The following is a 24,254-nucleotide window of genomic DNA, read 5'->3' on the forward strand; positions in this document are numbered from 1 at the left end:
AATTCTGCCCTGGTTGTGGGGATTTAGATGCATGCGCACATAACTACCATCATAATTTCCCAGCCCTTAAATGTTAGCTAGTTGTCTTAATTACTTTTCTGTTGCTGTGAAGAGACACCATGACTGGAGCAACTTATAAACTATTTAGCTGGACTTACTGGCAAATACCTTTAATCCTAGTACTTGGGAGGCAAGGAGTGGCAGATCTTGAGTTCAAGGCCAGCCTGGTCTACAGAGTGAGTTCCAAGAGAGCCAGAACTACATAGTGAGACCCTTGAAAACAAACAAAACAACAAAAGAAAGAATGTTTTAATTGGGAGCTTGTTTACAGTTTCAGAGGGTGAGTCCTTGACCATCGTGGTAGGGAGTATGGCGGCATACAGACAGGCATGGCATTGGATCAGTAGCTAAGAGAGGCCAGACCTGGAGTGGCTTTTGAAACCTCAAAGCCCATCATCCCGGTGAGACCATCTCCAACATAATTCTACCAACTAAGAACCAAGCATTCAAATATATAAGCCTAAGGGGGGCATTCTCATTCAAACTATCATACTAGCTCTCTCTCCCTCTCCTTTAATCCCCAATCTCCTTCCCCCAACTTTCCCATTTCCCTCCCTTCTGTGGTAGTGGTAGTGTTTTGTTGAGACAAAGTCCCAATATGGTCTTAGATTCAAGACTGAGGATGCTGAGGATGCTGAGGATGGCCTTGAACTCCTGGTCCTCTTGTCTCCACTTCCTAAGTGGAGAATTACAGGCTTGCACCACTATACCCAGTTTTCCACTACTATGTCTTGAAGTCTGTCGTTAACCCCTCCACCACTGTGCATATTAAGCTGTACATAGTTGTTGAATAGGCGTCTGTCACATCCAAATGGCTTCCATACCAGTGTGGTAAAGATACCTTTTCTTTTCACCCTGTCAGCTTACTGTTTTCCAATTTTGTCAATGAAAACAACAAAAGTAGTTATTAATTATCTTGTCAATCTAAAAAATTTTTTTGAAATACTAGTATATTTTGTAGGCCTATGAAATGTTTGTGATTGAGGGCTCTTGCTACCAAGCCTAAAAACTTGAGTTTGAACCCAAGGACCCATATGGTGAGAGGAGAGAAATATTCTCCGGAAGTTGTCTCTGGTTCTCTCCATGCACCCTGTGAAATCCACACATCCACAGACAACATACATGCACATACATAGATAATTATTTAATTGGCTTATTTATTGACTTCTTTGAATGACTTTTGTGCCATTAGATGGTTGTTTTATTTGCGTCTCTAGCCAGAACAGATATGAAAAAGCACATATGCTAATGAATATACATTTGTGTAGGTGAGCAGATGTGTAAACATTCTTTTTTCTGTGGCATGATTTTACAGTTTTGCATTTTTCATTCTAGTACCTCATGACTCTTTAGAGTGCCAATATTTCTGAACCTGAAAATCATGAACATCAGCATTAGTTTTACATATTGACTGTATACATCCCCAAAATAAATAAATATTAAAACATAGAGTGAAAACCATATCAGGCTGAATATCATGGGAGTCAAATTAGCAAATCACAGCTAAAAGGATTGTAAGGTGCTGAAGTGGAAATACTTTCTTGTTTTTGCTTTGCTTTTTTGGAAGAGGGTCTCATCTAACCCAGACTGGTTCCAGACTCACTGTGTGGCTGATAATGGCCTTGAACTCCTGATTGTCCAGACTCAGTGTTGGGATTACAAATATGTGCTACAGTGCCTAACTGTAATTGTGATTGATTGATTGATTGATTTTCAGAGACAGGGTCTCACTATATAGTTTTGGCTATCCAAGAACTCTCTTTGTAGGCCAAGCTAGCCTTGAACTTGAGAAAATACACCTGGTTCTGCCACCCATGGAGGATTAAAGGCATGTGCCACTATGCCTGGCTTCTGTGGGTTTTTTAGTTGTTTGTTTGTTTTTAACATGTAGTTTTGCTGTGTAGTCTAGATAGCTTCAAACTCAAAATAGTCCTTCCTGCTTCCCAAGTGCTGAAATTACAGACCTGGAAATAGAGTAGTAAAATGCGCTGTAGTGTCTGGATTACGTAGAGTCTAGATGATAATGATTTGGTTTAAGTGAGAGACAGCTTCAGAGTACCTCTGACTTAGCATATATATGTTCCAAGGTTAACACATATGTTGATCACATATCCCCAAAACAAACATTTTGTGTTTTCATAGTCAAGTGTGAAGTATTTCACTGAGTTCCTTTAACAAATTATTTTTCTGTTCTATTCAGGTGTAGAGTTTGGTGCTCGAATGATAACGATTGATGGGAAACAGATAAAACTCCAGATCTGGGATACAGTAAGTGTAACATTTATCAAAATGCCTTGAATGCTTGCCAGACACCAAATTTGTATAGCCCTGAAATGAAATGAAATGGACTAGAAAAGATTTTTCTAATTATTTAGTGATTTCAACAGGTAGATGTGCATGCAGGAACTAAGTATTGGTAGAGAAACTGGGTGAATCCTTAGGCTTTGTGGTCTGAATAGGAGCTGTATGGATGTATAATATTTAAGTGTTTATTTATTGTTATGCATCTGTGAGTGCATGAGTATATATGTGTGAATTTTCATATGTACACCACACACATGCAGGGGCCCATGAAGGCCGGAACAGGGCATCAGATGCCCCAGAATTAGAGTTACAGAGGGTTGTGAACTGCCATGTGGGTGAGAACAGCAACTGTTTTCAACCATAGAGCTATCTCTCCAGCCCCTAGAAATTGTATTTTGAAGAAAATTTATCACCAAGTCTAGATTTAAAAAAAAAAAAAAGGAAATGTGATGTAAAATAAAAATACTACTATTATGTAGTTATTGATCCTACTGGAAACCTCCTAATTTAATATTGTATTTCTTTTACCGTCCTCATTTGATGAACAAATACTACATGTAATCTATATGGCTTTAAATGTCATTTTCTAATATGAACTCAGAATAAGAAGATAATTTGAAGCTGCAAACACTACTCCACTGACTGCCCAGCTTTGTGACCCCTCTTGTAGTATACTCAGTAACCTATTTTTCCTTTTTAAAAGTTATTTATTTTTATTTTATATGCATTGGTGTTTTGTCTTGCATGTCTGGCTGTCTGAAGGTGTCAGATCTTGCAGTTACAGACAGTTGTGAGCTGTCATGTGGGTGTTGGGAATTGAACCTGGATTCTCTGGAAGAGCAGTCAGTGTTCTAACCACTGAGCCATCTCTCCAGCCCCCTATTTTTTCTCTTTAAAAAATTGTTTATGAATGAATATTTTTTAGATATATAAATGTAAAGTTACAGTAGATGCCATAAGGCAGCAATTTTCAAACCCCCTATAAACTTAAAAGAACTTTAGCTTTTATGGATTATCACTATAAATAGTTCTATATTAAAAACTAAAATTTATTAGGTATTTATTAGATACTCGAGGTTTTTGCTTTTACTTTTGGTGTTGGGGATCTAACACAAGGCGTTATGCCTTTTAGCAAGTGGCCTAGCACCAAGCTATATCCTCAGTCTCTAATTCATTTGAAAATAGTATTGATAAACTGGTTATTTATGAGGATAAATAATGCAGTACTTATTAAATGAATTCTATTCCAAAGCAAAACTAATCAACTCTATTTTGTAGTGAGAAGACTGACATAATGTTAAGGTTTTAAAACCTCTAATGTCTGCTTAGTACAAGATACTGGAGTAGTCTCGTACAGCAAGTCCTGCGTGTGCTTAGTTCAAGCATACAAAGTCAGTCCAGTTTCATGCAAGTAGATAGCTGAGAATCAAGAGTTGGCATGAGCCTTATGGAATACAGGGAATGTAATCATCATATACCTCTGGTCTCTTTTCCTCTATTCACTCAGTTTTAGTTTCTCATTTGACAATACAGAAGCTATCGAGAAAGTATTCAAAGAAAGTAGCCAGTCTCAGACTGCATTACCGAGACCAAGCAAGTTGTTGAGAATGTTTGCAGGATAATTTCCTGTGTGTGTGTGTCACAGTTGTCCTTCAGATGATAAACACTATATCTATCTGCTCTGTCTTGGATTCTCCATTGGACTGCATTCTTATGCCTTCTGACCTCTCTTCAATGAAATGCTAGCTTTTCACTTTGTGGGGCAGGGTGGAGCATTATTGAAACAGGATTTCTCTGTAGTCCTGGCTATCTTGGAACTAGTTCTATAGACCAGGCTGGCCTCGAACTCAGAGATCCACTTGCTTCTGCCTCCTGAGCGTGGGGACTAAAGGTGTGCACCAGCGCTGCCCGTCACTTACATATGTCTTAAGGGTTTGGGCTCTGAACCTAAAGCATCCTAACCCTGCATGTGATGTATGGACGTGTTGGTGCACGTGTAGGTATTCGGGGATGCCAGAGGTCGGTGTTAGCTACTTTCTTGATCATGGTCCACCTTGGTTGCTTTGCTTGTTTCTTTTGTTTTTCCATGTGTGTCTGTGTGTGTGTCAGAGTCTGGAGCACATCAGTTGCGTTTCAAGGATCTACTGTATCCACTTCCCCCTCTACCTCCAAAGTATTGGGTTTATAAGCTTTTTACATGAGGACTGGTGTCTGTGCCCGGTCCTCATACTTGTGTGGTAGGCATTGTACTAACTGAGGTGTATCCCTGGCCCAACAGTTTTGATTGAGATTTTCTCAGGCAACATGATTTCAAATCAAAACTGTGGAAAGCCTGGACACTGTGGCACATGTCTGTAATCCTAGAAGCAGGAAGATCAGGAATTGAAGGTCATCTTCGGCTATATGTGAATTAGAGGCCAGTGTGGACTACATTAGGCTTTGTCTCAGAGAAACAAACAGGAAAAAGGCAGGGGGCACTACATGGAAAGGCTTGAAAGTGTGTGTCTCATAGATCAAGCGCTTGCCTAAGAATCTGTGTTCCACCCCTAGCATCTTAAAAGAAGGAAGGCAGGAAGGAAATATCATAATAAAAACAGTATATACAAAGTCTTTCTTTTGTAGAGACTTAAAAGTATGATCTCCAACAGGGCGGAGGGCTAATCTCCACCCTCTGTTTTTATATGGGAGTTGACACACCTGTGATCTTATACCCAGGGACCTCAGGACAAGGAGATCAAAAATTCAGGACCAGTTCTTCCCCACTTTTTGAGTGGATCTCACTATGAAGCCCAGACTGGTCCTGAACTCTCTCTTGCTGGAGAAAGTGGAAATGGGACTTCTTCTATTTTCCTTTCTTCCTTACGTTATGAAGGCATGCCTACGAAACAAAGCGCGCACGTAGTCTGGCTTGCTCTGCCGAGTGGCGTGTTATATAATGTTTTTAATGCAGCAGAAAATACTCCCTTTTGGTTGGAGGCACTTGCTGCCAAGTCTGATAACCTAAATTGGATCCCTGTAACTCATGTACTGGAAGGAAGGAACTTACTCCTGCACATTGCTCTCTGACCCCTACATACGTGCCATTGCACACCCGCTTCCACACACATACACACACTACATAAATCAATGTAACAACAATAATATTAAGCCTAAACGTTGTCTCTTGAGGCTTTGCCTTAGATAGTCTTAGTGTCTCCGTGTGTTTGTGTGTCCCCATGCTTTACTGCTGAGTACCTTGTATGCTAGTACACTGAGTACCTTGTTCATACTAGGACATGCTCTATCAACTGAGCTGCATCTCCTTCTCCTTCTTTTCCTTGTTTCTTTCTTTTTTGTAATTTCTTCATATTTTTATAAGTTTTTTTTTCTTTCATACTTGAATTCTAAAACTCTTCAATGGATTATATCAGAAATAAGATTGGTCGAACACTTAGTGTACCTGAGTGAAAAAAAAAGGCTTCCCTTATCATAAATGTTTTTGTAGTATATCTGTTTTTTTTAATAGCCTTGTTATATTTTTAGTGGGTCAACTGTTTTATTTATTTTTTTATAATTTTTATTTTTTATATTAATCACAGGTTATTTACTTTGTATCCCAGCTGTAGCCCCCTCCCATATTCCCTCCCAATCCCACTCTCCCTCCCTCATCTCCTCCCTGCCCCTTTCTAAGTCCACTGCTAGGGGAGCTCCTCCTCCCCTTCCATCTGACCCTAGCTTATCAAGTATCTTCTTGTTACAGAAGAAATAAGTAAAGTGCTTTCTTGGGAAGCCTTTGCTTACTTTTAGTTTTCTATGATTCATAGGTAACCTTAGAAGATTTTACTTTTTATAGGAGACTAAAATGGGACCTTGATGTTATTTTGCTTTGAGATATGTTGCAAAGACACATCTTGAACTTTTGAGTATGTTTTCTGTAGGTAGGATATTGGTCAATACAGTGGGAACTCTCTATGACACCTAGTGTTGAAAGGTGTTCTTTAGTTTTTATGATCAGTGCTAATACTGGACCTTTCCTTTTATTCCTCAGGCTCTTCCTTCAATCCTGCTAGAATAATATCAAAACTGTTTAGAGTACTCTGTGGAAAAATAACTAAAGGCTGAGCATTGTTTTGTCAGGCTTAAAAAGTTAATATCCTGCTCTACAGGTGGTTACACCTATAACGCAGGAAACTGAGACAGGAGGATCAGGAGTTCAAGCACAACCTGGGCCATGGGAGACTCAAATCAAAAGAAATTGTTTTCTCCCCACACCCCATGTTCAAGTGTTAGGATGTTGTTATTCAGTGTATACACATTTCCATTCCTCCCAGAATTACCTTATTTTTCTTTCTACTTTCTTTTTTAATTTTGTTTTTATGGTTTTTTTTCCTGTTTGCATGGCTTGCATTTCATTGTGAGATAAATGCCTAACAATCAGAGATAAGTATTGCTGTAATACTAACTCTCACAAATCTAAAATGTTGAATGGATGGCTGTTTGGGAACAATCAAAATTATACATTAAAGTGTCTTCTGTGAATACACTTAGGGACTGAAGAAGAAAGTGAATTTGAGCATTGTGCTCATTTCATTGAATCAGTAGTGATAGGACAAAACTACATGGAAGTGCTTTTGGGTTTGTGAGGAGAAAAGGATAAGTGTGCAATGTCCTCCACAAGTTCCTAAGCTTTGTGAAAACCTGAAGGGTTTGAACATTGTCTAGGGAAATGGAAAGTGAATAGATAGGTGGAAGGAAATTAGCAAAAGAAACATCAGAGATATTCAGAATATTGGTGTTACCAGTAGGAAGAAATTGGCTTTATGAGTGTGAGTGTGTGTGTGTGTGTGTGTGTGTGTGTGTGTTTGGTTTGGTTTTTGTTGTTGCTGTGTTTGAGACATGGTCTCATGTAGCCCAGGCTAACCTAGAACTTTTATGTCCCAGGCTAGCCTAAATTCAGAGCCATCCTCCTACCTCTGCCTTCCAGGTGTTGGAATACCAGGCATGAGTTGCTATGGCTGGCTTATTTGCCAATTGTTTTGTTTTGTTTTGTTTTGTTTTGTTTTGTTTTGTTTTGTTTTGTTTTACCTCAGACTATGTGAAAGAACTGGCTGTTTGTACAGGTTGTTTTTTGTTTGTTTTTCCGTGCAGTGGCTTTTTTGTTCTCTCATTCAGCATAAGACATTTTAAGTGGCTCCTAGAGAGGGCTTGTTAACGTAGATCTGGGAGTATTGTCATTGAATGAGAAATGTGTTCACTTAGGTGCAGTGGAATACTGACATTTTGTGCCTGTGGCTAAGGCACTTGGTTATACATTTTCAGTCAGCAGGCTTCATCTGAGTGCCATATGAATACCAGACCCAGTTCTAGGCTCTGAGAGTGGTTGACGTTCAACACAGGGAATATTCTTAACGGGTCAACAAGAAAAGATATTGGAACATACTGACTTAAGTTTTGGAACAAAACAGAGCATGATGGCAAGACTTCATATTTACATCAGAAATTTAGGACTAAGAACATGGAAATCTAAATATTTTTCAAGTTAATATATTTTAGGAATAAAAATTATTTCTATAGTCATAGCTTTCCCCAGCCTTGCTTAGCCGTTTACTATGAGATAGAAAAATTACTGAACTTGGCTTAGTCTCTGGTACCAGTTTCACAAGAAATAAAGATGCCTTTTACATCTGCTTGCCTCTTGACAAGCATTATATATCAAATACAGAGAAATTGATTGTGTGAAGAAAAATTATATAAATTCAATTCAGACCTTTTTTCAGTTTTTCATAATAAAATGATTGCTCAAAGAATTCCATCTTGTGGCTGTTGAAAGCCCACTGCAGTTTATGGTATAACTGATAAAATCTGCATCCTTGGCCTTCTGACAACCTTTCCACCAGCAGATGGTGGGCGTAAAGATGTCATTCATCATTTATTTACAATGGGTTTTATTTATTCTAGTGTCAACAGCTGCCCCAGGGAGTGGGTTATTGAATTCAAATGTGAGGCTCTGGGTTATTTGCTTCCTTTCAAATTTGTCTTCAGAGCTTAGTTGCTAGGAGTCCGTTCTGTGCTCTAATAATGATTCATGTATTGTGAAGCCATTCAGTAAATTGGGTTGTCAGGAATTGCCAAAAAGAGTTAGGGGTCTTGTCTGGGGGTGGGAGGGTAGTGGGAATGGCAGCCTGTGCAGCCTGGTGATTGGAGCCGTAGTTATTATTTGACTTTTTCCTAAGACTGGTTAAGTTTTCCCCTGCTTCTAACTGCCTTTTTTTTTTTTTTTTTTTTCATGCTCATTGTAGGTGTAATATGAAAATGTAGAAAGGATATCATTGTAAAGGAAACTTCAACCTTTTATTTTTTTTCACAGGCGGGGCAGGAGTCCTTTCGCTCTATCACAAGGTCCTATTACAGAGGTGCGGCAGGGGCTTTACTAGTGTATGATATTACAAGGTGAGTATATGTTAGTTTTTCAACTCAGTACAAGGAAACTTTCTTAACACGTGTGGTTATCAGTAACCACACTGTGTTGCCTTTAGCTGTAGCTACTCACCCTTAAAACTGTATCTTAAATCAAATTTAAATATTCTCAAAATCTGCAGGTCAGTTCTTTCTTATTTAAGTAAGTACCCCAGAATGATCAGTTTGCTATTATTATATAGTCATCGGAATTTCTAAACTGTGCTAAGAGTTGTGTTTATTCTAACTGAAATGTTAAAATAACAGTGAGCGCTAAACCCAAGTACTGTGCTTTAACTATGGTTCTCATAGTATGAGTGGCTGTGGCTAACGTGGCTGTGGCTAACGTGGCTAATGCCAGAGGAGTGCAGACTGCTCACTGTGTGTTACAAAGAGAAATACTGAAAACTAATCATATGCCACCTGTGTTTAGGAGAGACACATTCAACCACTTGACAACCTGGTTAGAAGATGCCCGTCAGCATTCCAATTCCAACATGGTCATCATGCTTATTGGAAATAAAAGGTAAAAGAGCTAACTCAAAGCTTAACTTGTGTTCATGGTGAGCATTGTAATTACGATTTGTGACTGCTTTTCTTGTACATTTGTCTGCATGAAAGTTACTGACTTTTTATTCGAATCCTAAGCTATATTTTAGATCTTCCCATTATTTTTAGCTTCTTATTAGTTAATTTATTTTATGTGTATAGGTGTTTTTCCTGAGTGGATTTACATGCACCATGTGTGTGCCCTAAGGAGGTCAGGAGAGGGCATCAGACCCTGGACCTGGCTGTTGTGAGCCAGGTTCATGCTAGAAATTGAACCAAGTCCTTGGAAAGAGCAGATAATTGCTCTTAACCTCTGAACCATCTCTCTGATCCCAAAAATTTACTATTACTGTTGTTATTATGTATTACTATTTAAAATAGAATTTGTTCAAAGGCATACATTTTTCAAAACAGCCCAAGGAAGTTTTGTCTGCTTGCCTTTAATCCCAGCACTCAACAAAATCAGGCAGATCTCTGAGAATTCTGTCTAGGCCAGCCTGGTCCGCATAGTGAGTTCCAGACCGCCCAGAACTTACATAGTGAGACCCTACCTCAATAAATAAATAAAATAAAATACCGATTTGTTGAGAGGATAAGTAACTATTAAGTATCCAAATTAAATTGGGTATGGTGGCACACAGCAGTAATCTGAGAGGCTGAAGCAGGAAGAGTATGATTATATAACATGGCCCTGTTTTCAAGAAGTTCATGAAAACTACATGTGTTCGTATTTATATATCCTATTTGTTTTAAATACTTAACAATAGAATTATGTATCTGTACAGAATTCAGGAAAATAGTTCTCGTTTTAATTCATCAGAACTATTAATACGATAAGAGATTAGTTATATATATATGTAAGTGCTAAATCACTAATAGTATTATTGTTCAGTAAATATGCAAGTCTTTCACTTGCTTGGTTAGAGTTACCCCAAGATACTTTATATTATTAGAGACTATTGTGAAAGTTGTTGTTTCCCTGATTTCTCTCTTAGTCCATTTGACATTTGTGTATAGGAAGGCTACTGATTTTTGTGAGTTAATTTTGTATCTAGCCACTTTATCAGCTGTAGGAGTTTTCTAGTGGAATTTTTGGGATCACTTATGTATATTATCATATCATTTACCAATAAAGATACTTTGACTAGTTCCTTTCCAATTTGTATGCCATTGATTGCCTTCTGGCTGAGATTCAAGTACTGAGCAGGGGCTGCCTCTATCATGAACTTGGTTGCCTAACCCTAACCCTGACCCCCTCGAAAAGTGATCACTTGCCAAGCCACAAAAGAAGAGGAACCAGTTAGTCCTGATGAGACTTGATAAGATAGGGTCAGATGGTAGGGTACTCCCACTGTCAGTAGACTAGGAGAAGGACATAAAGGGAGAGGGCAGGAGGATGAGACCAGGAGGAGATGAGGGAGGGGGCTATAATTGGGATATAAAAATGAATAAATTATAAAAAAAAATTTTAAGCAGTAAAGATTCAAGTACTGTATTATGTATGGAGAGAACGGATGGCCTTCTTTTATTTCTGTTTTTAGTGGAATTGCTTTGAGTTTCTTTCCATTTAATTTGATGTTGGCTTTTGGCTTGCTGTGAACTGCCTTTATTGTGTTTAGATGTCTCTTTTATCTCTCACTCTCTAGGACTTTTATCTTGAAGGGATGTTGGATTTTGTCAAAGGCTTTTTCTGCATTTAATGAGGTGATCACATGTTTTTTGCCTATCTGGTTGTTCATCTGGTAGATTACATTCATCAGTTTATGTGTATTGACCCATCCCTGCATCTCTGGATGAAGCTTACCTGATCATAGTGGATGATTTTTTTTTTTTTTGATGTGTTCTTGGATTTGGTTTGCATGTATTTTGTTGAAAATTTTTACATCTATGTTCATGAGGAAAATTGGTCTGTAATTGTCTCTGTTAATGTCTTTATGTAGTTGGAGTATCAGGATAACTGTGGAATCATAAAATAAATTTGGCAATGTTTTTTTCTGTTTCTACTTGGTGAATAATTTGAGGAGTATTGGCATTAATTCTTCCTTGAAACTCTGACAGAAATAAATTCTAAAACCATCTCTGGCCCTGGACATTTTTGGTTGGTCGATTTTTTTTTTTTTATGACTGGTTCTGTCATATTAGGGATTATAGGTTTCTTTAAATTGTTTTTCTAATCTTGATTTAACTTCGGTGTTATGTATTGAAAAATTACTCATGTCTTCTAGATTTTCAATTTGGTGGAATACAGGTTTTTAAAGTATGTCCCTATGATTCTGAATTTCCTTGGTATCTGTTGTTATGTCCCCATTTTCATTTCTAATTACATTAATTTTGATATTCATTTAGTTACTTAATCTTAATGATTTTCTCAAAAAACCAACTCTTTGTTTTGTTGATTCTTTGTATTGTTTTTACTTGTTATTGTTCCTATGTTACTGATTTAAGCCCTGAGTTGTTGCCATTTACTCCTTCAGGGTGTGATTTCTTCTTTTTCTTCTAGCGCTTTCAGGTGTTACTAGTAGGAGATCTTCAGTTTTGTTTTGTTTTGTTTTGTTTTGTTTTAATGTAGGTACTTAGTGCTATGAACGTACCTCTTAGAACTACCTTCATTGTGCCTCACAAGTTTGGGTATTCTGTGTTTTCATTTTTATTCATTTCTTAGAGGTTTTAAATTTCTTTTTAAATTTCTGCCTTGATTTTTTTTTTTTTTTTAAATTCAGTAGTGAGGTATTCAGTTTCCATGAGTTTGTAAGCTTTCTGTTGTTGAAATCCAGCTTTCATCTGTGGTGGTCACAGAGGATGCAGGATGTTACCTTAGTTTTCTGTTGAGACTTGTTTGTGTTTGAGTATGTGGTCACTTTTGGATAAAGTTTCATGAGGTGCTGAGAAGAAGGTATATTCTTTTGTGTTTGGGTGAAATGTTCTGTAAATGTCTGTTAGGTCCATTTGGTTTATAACATCATTTATCTCCGGTGTTTCTCTTTATTTTGTCTGAGTGGCCTGCCTATTGGTGTAAGTGGGAATTAAAGTCTCCCACTATCGGTGTGTGATAGTCAGCATGTGATTTAAGCTGAAGCAGTGTTTCTTCTACAAACTTGGGTGCCTCATATTTGCTGCATAGGTGTTAGGAATTGCAGTTCTCTCATGGTGGGTTTTTTTCTTTGAGTATGTAAGGTCCTTCCCTATCTCTTCTGATTAGTTTTGGATGAAGTCTATTTTGTCAGAATCTAAAGAGGCTACTCCAACCTACTTCGTAGGTCCATTTGCATAGAATATCATCTTTCATCCTTACACCCTGAGTTGATGTCTATGCTTGATGTTAAGGTGTGTCTCGTAGACACCATAGATGGATGGTTCCTGTTTTTGTATCCATTCTGTTAGTCTGTGTCTTTTTATTGGGGAATTGACACCATTCATTTTGAGAGATATTAATGAGTAGTGTTTGTTGATTCCTGTTATTTTGTTGTGGTGTGTGTGTTTCTCCTTTTTTGATTTCCTGATCTGGGATTATTTTGTTTGTGTTTTCTTGGGTGTGGTTAGCCTCATTAGATTGGCTTTTTTCTTGAACCTTTTGTAGGGCTGGATTTATAGATAGATACTAAGTAAATTTGATTTTTATCATGGAATGTCTCATTTTATCTATATTGTGAGTGAAAGTTTTGCTAGGTGTAGTAGTCTGGGCTAGAATCTGGGGTCTCATGTGTCCATGTAGGGGCAGGCTTTGAGGTCTTAGATGCTTAAGCCCAGGCCCAGTTGCACACAGTTCTGCTCACCTGAGGATCTAGATACAGAACTCACAGCTCCTTCTGCAGCACCATGTCTGCCTGCATGCTGCCATGCTTCTCATCATGGTGATAATGGACTAAACCTCTGAAACTGTAGGCCAGCCCAAATTAAATATTTGCCTTTATAAAAGTTGCCTTGGTTATGGTGTTCCTTCACAGCAGTGGAAACCCTAACTAAGACATGTGCCAAGGGCACTCTCTTTTCTGGCCCAGCCTATTTGGTGTTATGTATGCTTCTTGTACCTTCCTAAGCATCTCATTCTTTAAGTTGGGGAAATTTTCCTCTATGATTTTGTTGAAAATATGTTCTGCACCTTTGAATTGTGTTTCTTTTTCTTTCCCTTCCTATTATTTTCAGAATCTTTTTTTCTCCTCTTCTTCTTCTTCTTCTTCCTCTTCCTCTTCTTCTTCCTCTTCTTCCTCTTCCTCCTCTTCCTCTTCTTCTTCCTCTTCTTCCTCTTCTTCCTCCTCTTCTTCTTCCTCCTCTTCTTCTTCTTCCTCTTCTTCCTCTTCTTCTTCCTCTTCCTCTTCTTCCTCTTCTTCCTCTTCCTCTTCTTCTTCCTCTTCTTCTTCTTCCTCTTCTTCCTCCTCTTCCTCTTCCTCCTCTTCCTCTTCTTCCTCTTCTCCTTCTTCTTCTTCCTCTTCTTCTTCTTATTCCTCTTCTTCTTCCTCCTCTTCTTCTTCTTCCTCTTCTTCCTCCTCTTCCTCCTCCTCTTCTTCCTCTTCCTCTTCTTCTGTGACCAGAGTATTAATTTCTTCCTTACTGTTTTCAATGTCTGAGACTGTCTCTTCCATCTCTTTTATTCTGTTGGTGAGGATTGTCTTGGAGTTTCCTGTTTAAGTTCCTAAATTTTTCATTTCCAGATTTCCCTGAGTTTGGGTTTTCTTTATTATGTTTCCACTTTCATTTCTTGAGCAGTTTTATTTAATTCCTTCCTCCACTGTTTGTTTGTGTTTTCATTGATTTCCATATAGGCTTTATTCATTTCCTGTTTAAAGACTTCTGTCATATTCATAAAGACTGTTTTAAGTTTTTTGTTTGTTTTGTTTGTGCTTCAGCAGTGTTGGAATATTCAGAGCCTGCTGTGGTAGGGTTGCTGGACTCTAGGGAAGACATAATATTGTCGATTAAGTTTTAGTGTGGGATCTAGGCTCCTGTGTTTGGGAAGATTTTAATTCTAGATGCTAATATCTGGTCTTGTCTTTATCGGGTGAGTGTTTTGTTCCTTGGTGTTTGTTGCCCTTTCTGGTTCCTAGGAGAGTGTGGTAGCTGTGTGCTACCTGGTATAAAATTCTCCTGGGATCCTGCTGGATGTGGCCACTGTAGGTGCCAAGTAAAATGTGTTTCTAAGTGTTGGGAACAGATGCTTAGGAATGAGGATGGACTAGAGGAGGGCTGAGGGGGTCTACAGGAGGAAGGAAAGCAGGGTGTTCCACCAGGACTTATGTAGTTCCCGGAGGATGGGAGCCGAAAGTGAGGAGAAGCCATATCAGGTTGTCAGCTACTAAGCTAAGGGTTAGAATTTGAGGAATGCAAGGAGAGGTGAAGATCTGCAGCTAGCTGGCCTTTGGGTTCCTAGGGAGTGCCTTCTGGAGTTGGGGGCTTATGTAAAGCAGTGGGTGAGGGGAGGGAAGTTTAGAGGAGAAGAGCTGTGTAATCCACTGGAGAAAGGGATAACAATTGAGGAGAAGCTGAAGCAGGTGGTCTGTCACACAGTCGATGTGTGACTTGGGAATTAGAGTTGGAGGAGCTCAGGAGAGGTCAAGCTCTGCAGTTAGCCTGTCAGCTTTTCTGGCTGGACTACCCTGAGGGTTCCCAGGAAGTGCCTGCTAGAGGTGGGGCTGGGATAAGGCAAGAGCAGGGGGAGGGAAGTTGGTAGGGGAAGATCTGTGTGAGTCACTGGAGATGGAGGTGGAAGGGAAGGATTCCTCCAGCAGGTAGTGTGCTGCAGAGCTAGGGGTTGGCTGATTGGATTTGGAGAGCAGGAGGGAAAGGTGAAGATAAGTATTTAGCCTGCCTGCTTTCCTGGCTGGAGTGGCCTGCCAATAATAATGTTTTTAAATGGTAGAAATGGAATTCATTTGTTCCTCAGGGCTATGAATACTGTGAGCAGATAATGTTATTTAGAAAAGTAAAAAAATAACTCACTTAATGACAAGCATTTAAAGCTTTTATCTCATCAATTAGTGAAGAAACCAGTTAGATATATGGCCAGTTCAAAGGAGAACTCAGAATGCCACACATTCCGAAAAGGAATGCGAGTGAATTTACAGACAGATGAACACTAAAGGATATTCACACCTCCTGCATTGCTATTAGTAGCAACTATTGCTTTGTTATCCATTTCCACAAATAAATCTCTGTCTCTACAATCTGAAAAATTGTGGGATGTGGTAGCAATAGTGGGAGATTATAACAGAGTGAATTAATATTTTACGGGAGATCATATGTTTTATCAAACTAAAAAGATGGGTGAGTTTGCGAGCCCAATCCATATAAGGGTGAAACTGTAGGATCACTGGTAGGTCTGTGCTACTTCAGGCTACACAGTGAGACCCTGCTTTAAAAACACCAGTGTAAGCAAAGAAAAAGGACAACAGTGATATCAAAAGCTAGTGGTTTCGTTTGGGAAGATTGAGAACAGGTCTTTACTGTGTACCTGTGGCCTCAAAGTGGCCCTCTCCTGTCTCAGCCTGTTCATTACTAGGATTACCACCATGCCTAGCTACAAAACTATTTTCTGAGAAAATAGATAAAATAGATAGGGATCACATTCTCAGAATCAGAAAACTCCTACTTAAAAAAAAAAAAAAAGTCTTAAGGCTGTATCTCACTGGATGGTGGTGGCGAATCCTGCAATCCCATCACTCGAGAGGCAGAGGTAGGCAGATCTCTGAGTTTGAGGCCAGAGGACAGCCAAGGCTACACAGAGAAACACTGTCTCAAGAAAAAAAGGAAAAGAAAAGACTGTGTCTTATGTATCTCAGGCTGTCTTCAAACTCGTAGCCAAGGATGACTCTTACATTCCTCCCTCCAACCTCCAGATGCTGGGAATGCACACATGAGCCACCATCTAGTTTATGAAAGCTAAGTACTTTTAAGATAGTTTTTTCAAGATTTATCTTAAAAGTTATTCTAATACCAACCAAAGTTTTGTATATTTTAAGGGGGTTAGTCACAATCTGATTTAATTTTTTTTTTAAATATGAAAACTGTAGTCTAACCATAGCAACTTTGACAATGGAGAACAAAATTGGAAGATATACTGATTTTACCAATATAGATTTTTGTGGTTTGTTGTTGAACGGGGAGGGGGGTTGTCTGGTTGTTTTTGTTTTGTTTTTCTCACAAAGTCTCTATAGTTGGCCTAGAACTCACTCTGAGATCTCATGCTGTCCTTGAACTTGTAGTGACCCAGGCTGGGACTCCAGGTACCCTTTGGCTCCAAATCCCCACCCATCCCATCCTAGCTGGCAGATCCTGTATCCTGAAAAGTGGAAGCAGGAAGTGGGGACAGCAAGGGGTGAAAGAAACCTCAGGCAGTGATGGGCACGCTCATGAGAAATAGACTTCTAAGGAGTCAGCCTCAGTGAGACAGCTTGTTTAATTGGGGTGGGGCAAAAGCTATATAAACCTTTAGGAGTTGAGTAGGGGCTGTGGGGTGAGTGTACATCATTTGTTGGGGCTAAGGATGCTAGGAATGCCTTATTTGCAAGAGGAGGAATTTCAGGTGTTGCCAGACATGACCTTATAAGGGAAGAGAGGGTTTAACCTGGCCACAGGCTGCTTGACTTCCTCAAGGATGGCAAGGGTTGGGGTGCTGCATAAGCAGGGACATGCAGCCCCAGGGCAGGGAGGGAGCAAGCCCTACTCCTGCCAATCTCAGGACAAGAGTTGGACATGCCTCAACCCCACTCTTGCTCCTGTCAGTCCCTCAGTCCCTTTGCTGTCCGGCCCAACATAAAGGTATTTGCCACCATGCCCAGCAAGGTTTATAAGGCTTTAGTACTTCAGTCAGCTTTCTGTTAGTATGAGAAAAATATCTAACTGAAAATAAAATTCAAGTGAGAAAAGATTTCATTAGATTGCTCGTTGTTCTTGCTTTAGGTGAGTGAAAGACAAACAGAAATACTAGGTTATGTAAATGAATGCATTTATATAAACAGTAATTATCAAGGTTTTCAACTTTTATAATAAAGCATGCTTAAACTCTGCCCGGCACTAATCCAGTTCTTTATGAAAAAACTGCAAGGACACTAACTGCCTTACAGTGTCGACTTCTGTATGTCCCTATCCATCTCCCTGTGGTTTTGCTTTAAGAAGAAACTGAGCATTAAATCAAGATAATCTAATCCATGTTTCAGCTCCAAACACTTTGGTGTTTATGAAGTTTCTTATAACTCTGGGGAGTTGGATGGCAGATTTTTTTTTTTTTTTTTTATCACATTTTTAGATAAAATGTGGAACTGTGGACAGTGGATGAGGAGATAGGCTTAGTCCTCTTCTTTTAAACTGTTATTTTTAGCCAGGTGACTTTCTGCTTTGGTAACCTACTGTTTTTGAAGATGAGGTGCTCTACCCTAACTGCCTTCCTGCTACTGCTGTAAGCATCTTAACATTCTGGAACTCAGACTTGGAATATTTTTCTGCTGGAATTCTAGTCACTGGAAAGTAGGCAGTGTATTTCAAACATTTTGACATTCATAACACCCTGAATAATAAAGCAAATTGTTATGAATGAAACTGCTGAAAAAATGGTCAGTATAATGTTGAGTCCCATGGTGCATTTTCTGCCAACTGACTCCTCTATTTGTGCCATGCTAGTTACTGATATAACTCTTTCTCTCCTGTGTTCAGTGACTTAGAATCTAGGAGAGAAGTGAAAAAAGAAGAAGGTGAAGCTTTTGCACGAGAGCATGGACTTATCTTCATGGAAACTTCTGCCAAGACTGCTTCCAATGTAGAGGAGGTGAGTAAGTTAGGGCCGCACCCATTTGCTTACAGGTGTACTCCATAGACCTTAACACTGTATTTACTGCCCTTTATTCTGTAAGGTTGAGTTTCTAGTAGTTGCTGAATGTAATAAAATAAAACAGTAGCTTGCTTTTTTTTTTTTTTAATTCTTTATTATGTATATTTCCTGTCCATCTCTTGTGTTGTCTTCTGAAGCCCTGTGGCCTGCATGTGTCAGTACGTCTGTCTGTATGCAGTATCATTGCCTAAGAATTCTGCTGTCTGTAATGGGTGGAAATTAAATTACCTCATTTTGTTGTTGTTGATTTAATGAGCCTAAAGTTTCATGAACACATTTTTTTATGCTACATTATTTGGATATACTACACTAGTACATGACTAGAATTTACTATATTTTACATTTTATCAAAAGAGAAAATGAGGCTAAGAGAGCAGTTTACTTGAAGTAATGATAAATTTCTTCCTCCTAGGTGAGAACAGCTTATAAAAATAACTGAAAGGGACCCTAGAAAACAGTGGCTGGAAGAACTCATTGTTTTAAGTCTATCTGAGGAAAAGGCCCCGTACATTAGCTAGCATAGCGCTTTTCGTGTAGTATCTTATTAGTAAATATTAAGCTAATCCTTGGTGCTCTTCTCATTAACCCTTGAATTCAAAAATTAACTGTAATAATTTTGTGTCACTATCTTATTCAATGAAGAAGTCTTCCTTGGTAATTTACACTTATCTATACTTGATGAGGTACCCTGGGATGATTCTAAATGCATTTCCTACGGCACTAACTAGTGCTTGTTAGTAGCAGTAATTACAGCTTGATAACATACATTTCCCTTCACACAGAACACCCAGTGAGAAATACCTTCCACCCTTTTGTCTGTCTCCAAGGAGAAATGCACACGCAAATGTATGAAATTGTTGCAGAGAGCCTCTCCTCTACTGGTGGTGCTGCAGTTGGATCATAGGCCAGTCTCTGGTGGGGTGGGTTTCAAGACATTTGAGGCATTAATGAAGACTCATACTGTGAGGTCAAATAACAAGGCTTCAATTCATGGGAAAAGTTTAGACTTCTAATTCTGTCTCGTGTGTGTGTGTGTTTTCCTTAACAAATAGCAGTTTATTTGTAAGCAGTAAATTGCTGTTGTCCTTTTGGTTGAGTATTTGAATGAAATGCTGTGTTTCTGGAGTAGATAAGCATCTGTCTCTCTCATATATATATATATATATACATACATACATACATACATACATACACACACATTCAAATTTATCTATCTATCTATCTATCTATTTATTTATTTATTTATAAACCAATTGTTTAGATTTCATTTGAGCAAGAATTTGCCTTATAAGAAAATAGTATTTTACTTAACAGTTTGCCTCCCTAAAGCTAAATATATTATGTTGAAGTACTTTAAGATGGCGACTATTACTGTTACCTAACAAGGGTGGAATGGAGTGGGGCATAGTGACAAATGCCTATAATCCAGCACTCAGGACACTGACTCAAGTAGGATGACTATGAATTTGAGACTAGCCTGGTAGCTAACTTCTGCTGCTGAGAAGATAGACTAGATTAACTTTTCCTGTTGCCAAGTACAACTAAAAGAAAGCCAGAGTATCAGGAAAGAGGCCCATAGATATGGCAGAGAGAGAAAGAGCTCTTAGGGGATCTTGGGTCTTAGCGTGCTGTTCCAGGTTGGGGTATGATAAAGTGCTTGCCTGACTTGCATAAGTGGCCTAGATCTCAGTACCACCAAGAAAGAACAGGAGAGGGAGAAACAGAAGCTTGTGGTGACACACACCTATAGTATCAGTTCTTAGGGAACGACTCGGACCATGGTGAGTTTCAGACCAGCCTGTCTACACAGTGAATCCTTAAGTCAAAAAACAAAACAAGTAAGTCTAGAGAGATTTAGTGATTGAAAGCACTGGCTGCTCTTCCAGAGGTCCTGAATTTGATTCCCAGCACTGACATGGCCGCTCACAATCATCTGTAACTAGTCCCATGGGATCTGATACTTCCTCTGTCATACAGATGTACCTGCAGACACTCATATACATAAAATGCATAAATAAATAGATCTTTGGAGAAGAGGGCCCATATCCACCACTAGACTAAGATTTTCCCATTATTACTTAGCAGTAAAGAAATAGTAGCACACATCCCACTTAGAGAAGTGTCAGAGGAAGCCCACAGAGCAGTTGGCTAACTGCAGCCTAGAGTCTCACAGTGTGACCCTCAAAATGTCTGACTTCCAGTGAAGACTCCCTGCATACCTACACCAGGAAGCTCACACTGGATGAGAAGAGGTGCGTGTGATGGCTTACACACCTGTGATTCCAGTGCTTGGGAGGCAGAGATAAGATTCTTGTGATTTCAAGGCCAGTGTGGCCAGTTAAGTTCCAAGGTAGCCTAGGGTACAGAGTAAGACCCTCCCAGAAACACAAGCAAAAGACCACTGAGAGCCAGGTGATGGCGGTGACACGCACCTTTAATTCCAGCACTGGGGAGGCAGAGGCAGGTAGATCACTGTGAGTTTGAGGCCAACTTAATCTACAGAGTGAGTTCCTGGACAGCCAAGACTACACAGAGAAATCCTGTCTTGAAAAAAAAAAAAAAAAGACCACTGAAATGGAAAAGATACTACAATTACTGAGGTGAAATGTCTTAAATGGAAGCAGGTCATGAAGCAGATATGGCCAAATTCAAGAACTGTAGCACATACAGTAGCATCACATAAACCCCAGTCATGAAACTTTGGCACTCTTTAAGGGAATAGACCCTGAGTTTCTGAGGAACATGCATATACCAAGGGCTGCCAGAAGGAACAACTAAAGAAGGTACAGGCCAATGAGGTCATGAGATCTGTGCCTTCCTAAAGCCCACAGAGGTGCTTAAGCTCAGTCAGCATGTCTTCATCACTCACGTGAAACCAAAAGGCAGTCTCAACTCTCACCACGACTCCAGCTCAAGCTTAGGCTCAGCCACATGAAGACTCCATACAGGGTAGAGGACTGGTGTGACTCTAGGACTGTTTGGTAACTGCGTGAGACCAGGGTCCTCCTGTGCTGTTTATGTAAGTAAACCTGAAGCATGTCCACCAAAAATTATAAAGAAATTTTAGAACTTAGAGCTATAAATACTGATATTAGTAAGTCTGCTGAGAGGTGACTAAGAAAAGAAATAGCAAGTGACATGATAAACAATAGAATCTGGTGCTGGGAAGATGGCTCATAGGGATTTACAAGTACTTGCTGCTCTTCGAGAAGATCGATGTTCAATTCCCAACACCCACACGGCAGCTAGCTTTCTTTTAACTCCAGTTCCAGGGAATGTGCTGCTCCCGTCTGGCCTTTGTAGACAATGCGTGCATGTGCACAGGCACACAAGTAGGCAAAGCACCTATACATAACACAAAATAATTTTTTTTAAGTTTTAGAACAATAGAAATTACCCAGTTTAAACTACAGCAATAAACTAGGGGTATGCCGCTCAGTGGTGAAGCATTTGCTTAGTATAAATCAAACACTTGGTTTGATCCCTAGCTTCCCCACCAAAAAATTTTAAAGCGCCTTCTGAAATGCAGGAAAAAATAGGCTGGGTTGGGAGAATTAATAGTACCAAATAGACTTGTGGGATTATAACAAAAGTCATTTTGTATTATTAGACCTAGAAGAAGAAGGAAAAGAATATGTTTCTGAATAAGATACTCAAACAAACAAAAAATGACTGAAAGCTTCACAGATTGTGAGGATCAGAGGGAGGGTACATACAGATTCAAGCTGAGCCAACCCAAACAGAATAACACCAAATAAATCCATAGCAAAGAAAGGCTGTATATGGTCAAACTTCTGAAAGTGGAAGAAAAAGAAAACTTTAAAGCAATGAGGGGGAGGTTGAAGTATGGGACATGGCAATTTAAATGACAGCTTTCTCATTAGAAACCAGGAGACAAGCTTGGAGATGGGTCCATTCTTATGAGCACTTACAGAGGTCTGGGTTCAGTTCCATGCATTTATGTGACAGCTCACAATAATCTAACTCCAGTTGTAGGGGTTTCCCACTCCTTTATCTGGCCTTTATATGAGTATTGCACATATGTGTGCATACATACATACATACATATATACAGGGAAAACACTCACACACATAAGAATTTTTCAAAAGAAATCTTGGGAACCAGAAGAAAATGGCACATTTTTTTTTTTTTTTAAGAGCTGAAAGCAAAGAATTGTTAACCTAGAATCCTGTACCCACCACAAATGTCTTTCAGGAAAAAAGAAAAAAAATCAAGGTATTGTCTAAATTTGTCAACTGCAGGGCTACCATAGAAGAATGTTTATAGAAAATGAAATGATAAATATATAAGCATATATATTTATCTCTCAGTGCATTGTAATGACAGAAAAACATAATAAAAATGACTGACACACTGTTGAGTGTTAGAAAGTATGCCTGATGAGTGAAGCAACCTTGCTCAATGTAGTTAGGCAAAGGAAAATGTTCTAAACCATAGATAATGAAGGGACATGATGGGAAGTAAGGTTTCTGAACTTGACTCAGTTTGGTAAAGTGAAAGCACTAGTAGACAGTAGTTACTTACAGATGTGTAGTATGTATGTGTATCTAGTGCTGTACTTAAGATTTTATAGAGACATGCCAGAAACAATATATTAGAAAGCAGGGGTGCTGGGCATTGTGGTATGTTCTTATAATTCCAGCTACTTGGGAGGCTGGGTAACAATCAGTCTGGGTAATTTTGGAGAGACACAATTTCAAAAGAAAGATTTTTAAAGGGGCTGGCATAGTAGAAGATTTTTTTTTGGCCTAGTGTAAGTGGTGAGGCAGAGGCAGACAGATCTCTGAGATTGGTCTACATCATGAGTTTCAGGCCTGCTAGTGCTCCATAGTGTGAGCTTGTCTCAAACAACTCCTTAAGGAGAGAGCATGACATATCTATCAAAATAGCCCAAATGAGAGAGAATGGCTGGCACCAAATGCTGGTAGGGAGTGGAGATGCCAGATCACTCAAACTGGCTGGTAAGATAACTTATCAGTCTACAATAAAATGGAGCTATCAAGCAACTTAGCAGTTATACTCATGGGCACAGCAACCTCTAGACCAATATTCATAACAGCTTTATTCATAATAGTTCTAAGCTAGAAATAAGCTAGCACCTTTGGGTCTAAAGAAACGTCCTTACTAAAAAGTAAAACGGGAAAAACTGTTGCCATATGAAAATACTGGATGAACCTCTAGATAACCAGGCTCACTGTAATCAAACACTATGCCTACTTGTCTACTCTGTGAGTCCTTCTTCCCCCTTCCTTAAGGTAATGAAATTAGAGTCCGTAGAACAGACGGGTCACTGCCAGCAACCAGAAGGGTATTTCATGGAAGAAGTGCATGAGACTATAAAAAGACAACACTTAAGAGTCTATCTTAGTCACTCGTCTGTTGCTGTGAAGAGATACCATGACCAAGACAACATTTAATGGGAACTGGCTTGCAGTTTCTGAGATTTAGTCCATTATCATGATGGTGGAAAGCATAGCATGGCAGGCATGCAGACAGGCATGGTGCTGGAGAAGTAGCTTAGAGTTCTACTTCCTGAACTGCAGGCAGCAGAAGAGAAAGAGACTGAGCCTGGTATGGGCTTTTGAAACCTCAAAACCTACCCCAAGTGACACAGTTTCTTCCCAACAAGGCCACATATCCTAATCTTTCCAATCCTATCAAAGAGTTCTACCTGGTGCCTAAGCATTCAAATATATAAGCATACCCGACTATTCTTGTTCAACCACCATAGAGTGCTATAGTAATCATCTTTTTTTATCTTATTTAATTTTGCTATTTCATTTGTAACAGTGTAATATAGTTTTCTAGGAAGTCACCATTGGGAAAACTAGGGAAAAGTCATATTAGGTGACTATATTACTTTATAACTTGCATACCAGTTGACAGTTATGTCAAAATTAAAAGGTTGGTTTAAAACAAAACAACAACAAAAACAACTTTGTTCCTGGAGAGGTCACTTGATAGTTATCAGCACTTGCTGCACTTTCAGAGGACTTGGGTTCAGATCAATACCCACGTGGTGTTTTAGTCATCTGTGAAGTTAGGTATAGGGGAGCCGATGCCATC

The 24,254-nt window shown here is 39.1% G+C and overlaps 1 protein-coding gene across 1 annotated transcript in view; it reads left to right on the top strand.

The window, feature by feature from the left end:
• The window catches only part of Rab2a (RAB2A, member RAS oncogene family), a 64,080-nt gene that overhangs the window by 22,847 nt on the left and 16,979 nt on the right, over positions 1–24,254 (top strand). Inside the window, exons 3-6 of the mRNA XM_055603530.1 lie at positions 2,261–2,328; positions 8,711–8,793; positions 9,233–9,325; positions 17,992–18,103. Coding sequence (XP_055459505.1) covers positions 2,261–2,328; positions 8,711–8,793; positions 9,233–9,325; positions 17,992–18,103 — 356 coding nt within the window. The remainder of the gene's footprint in view (positions 1–2,260; positions 2,329–8,710; positions 8,794–9,232; positions 9,326–17,991; positions 18,104–24,254) is intronic.

The sequence above is a fragment of the Psammomys obesus genome, unplaced genomic scaffold (assembly GCF_907164565.1).
Source record: "Psammomys obesus unplaced genomic scaffold, mPsaObe1.curated_primary_1811, whole genome shotgun sequence".
NCBI lineage: Eukaryota > Metazoa > Chordata > Mammalia > Rodentia > Muridae > Psammomys > Psammomys obesus.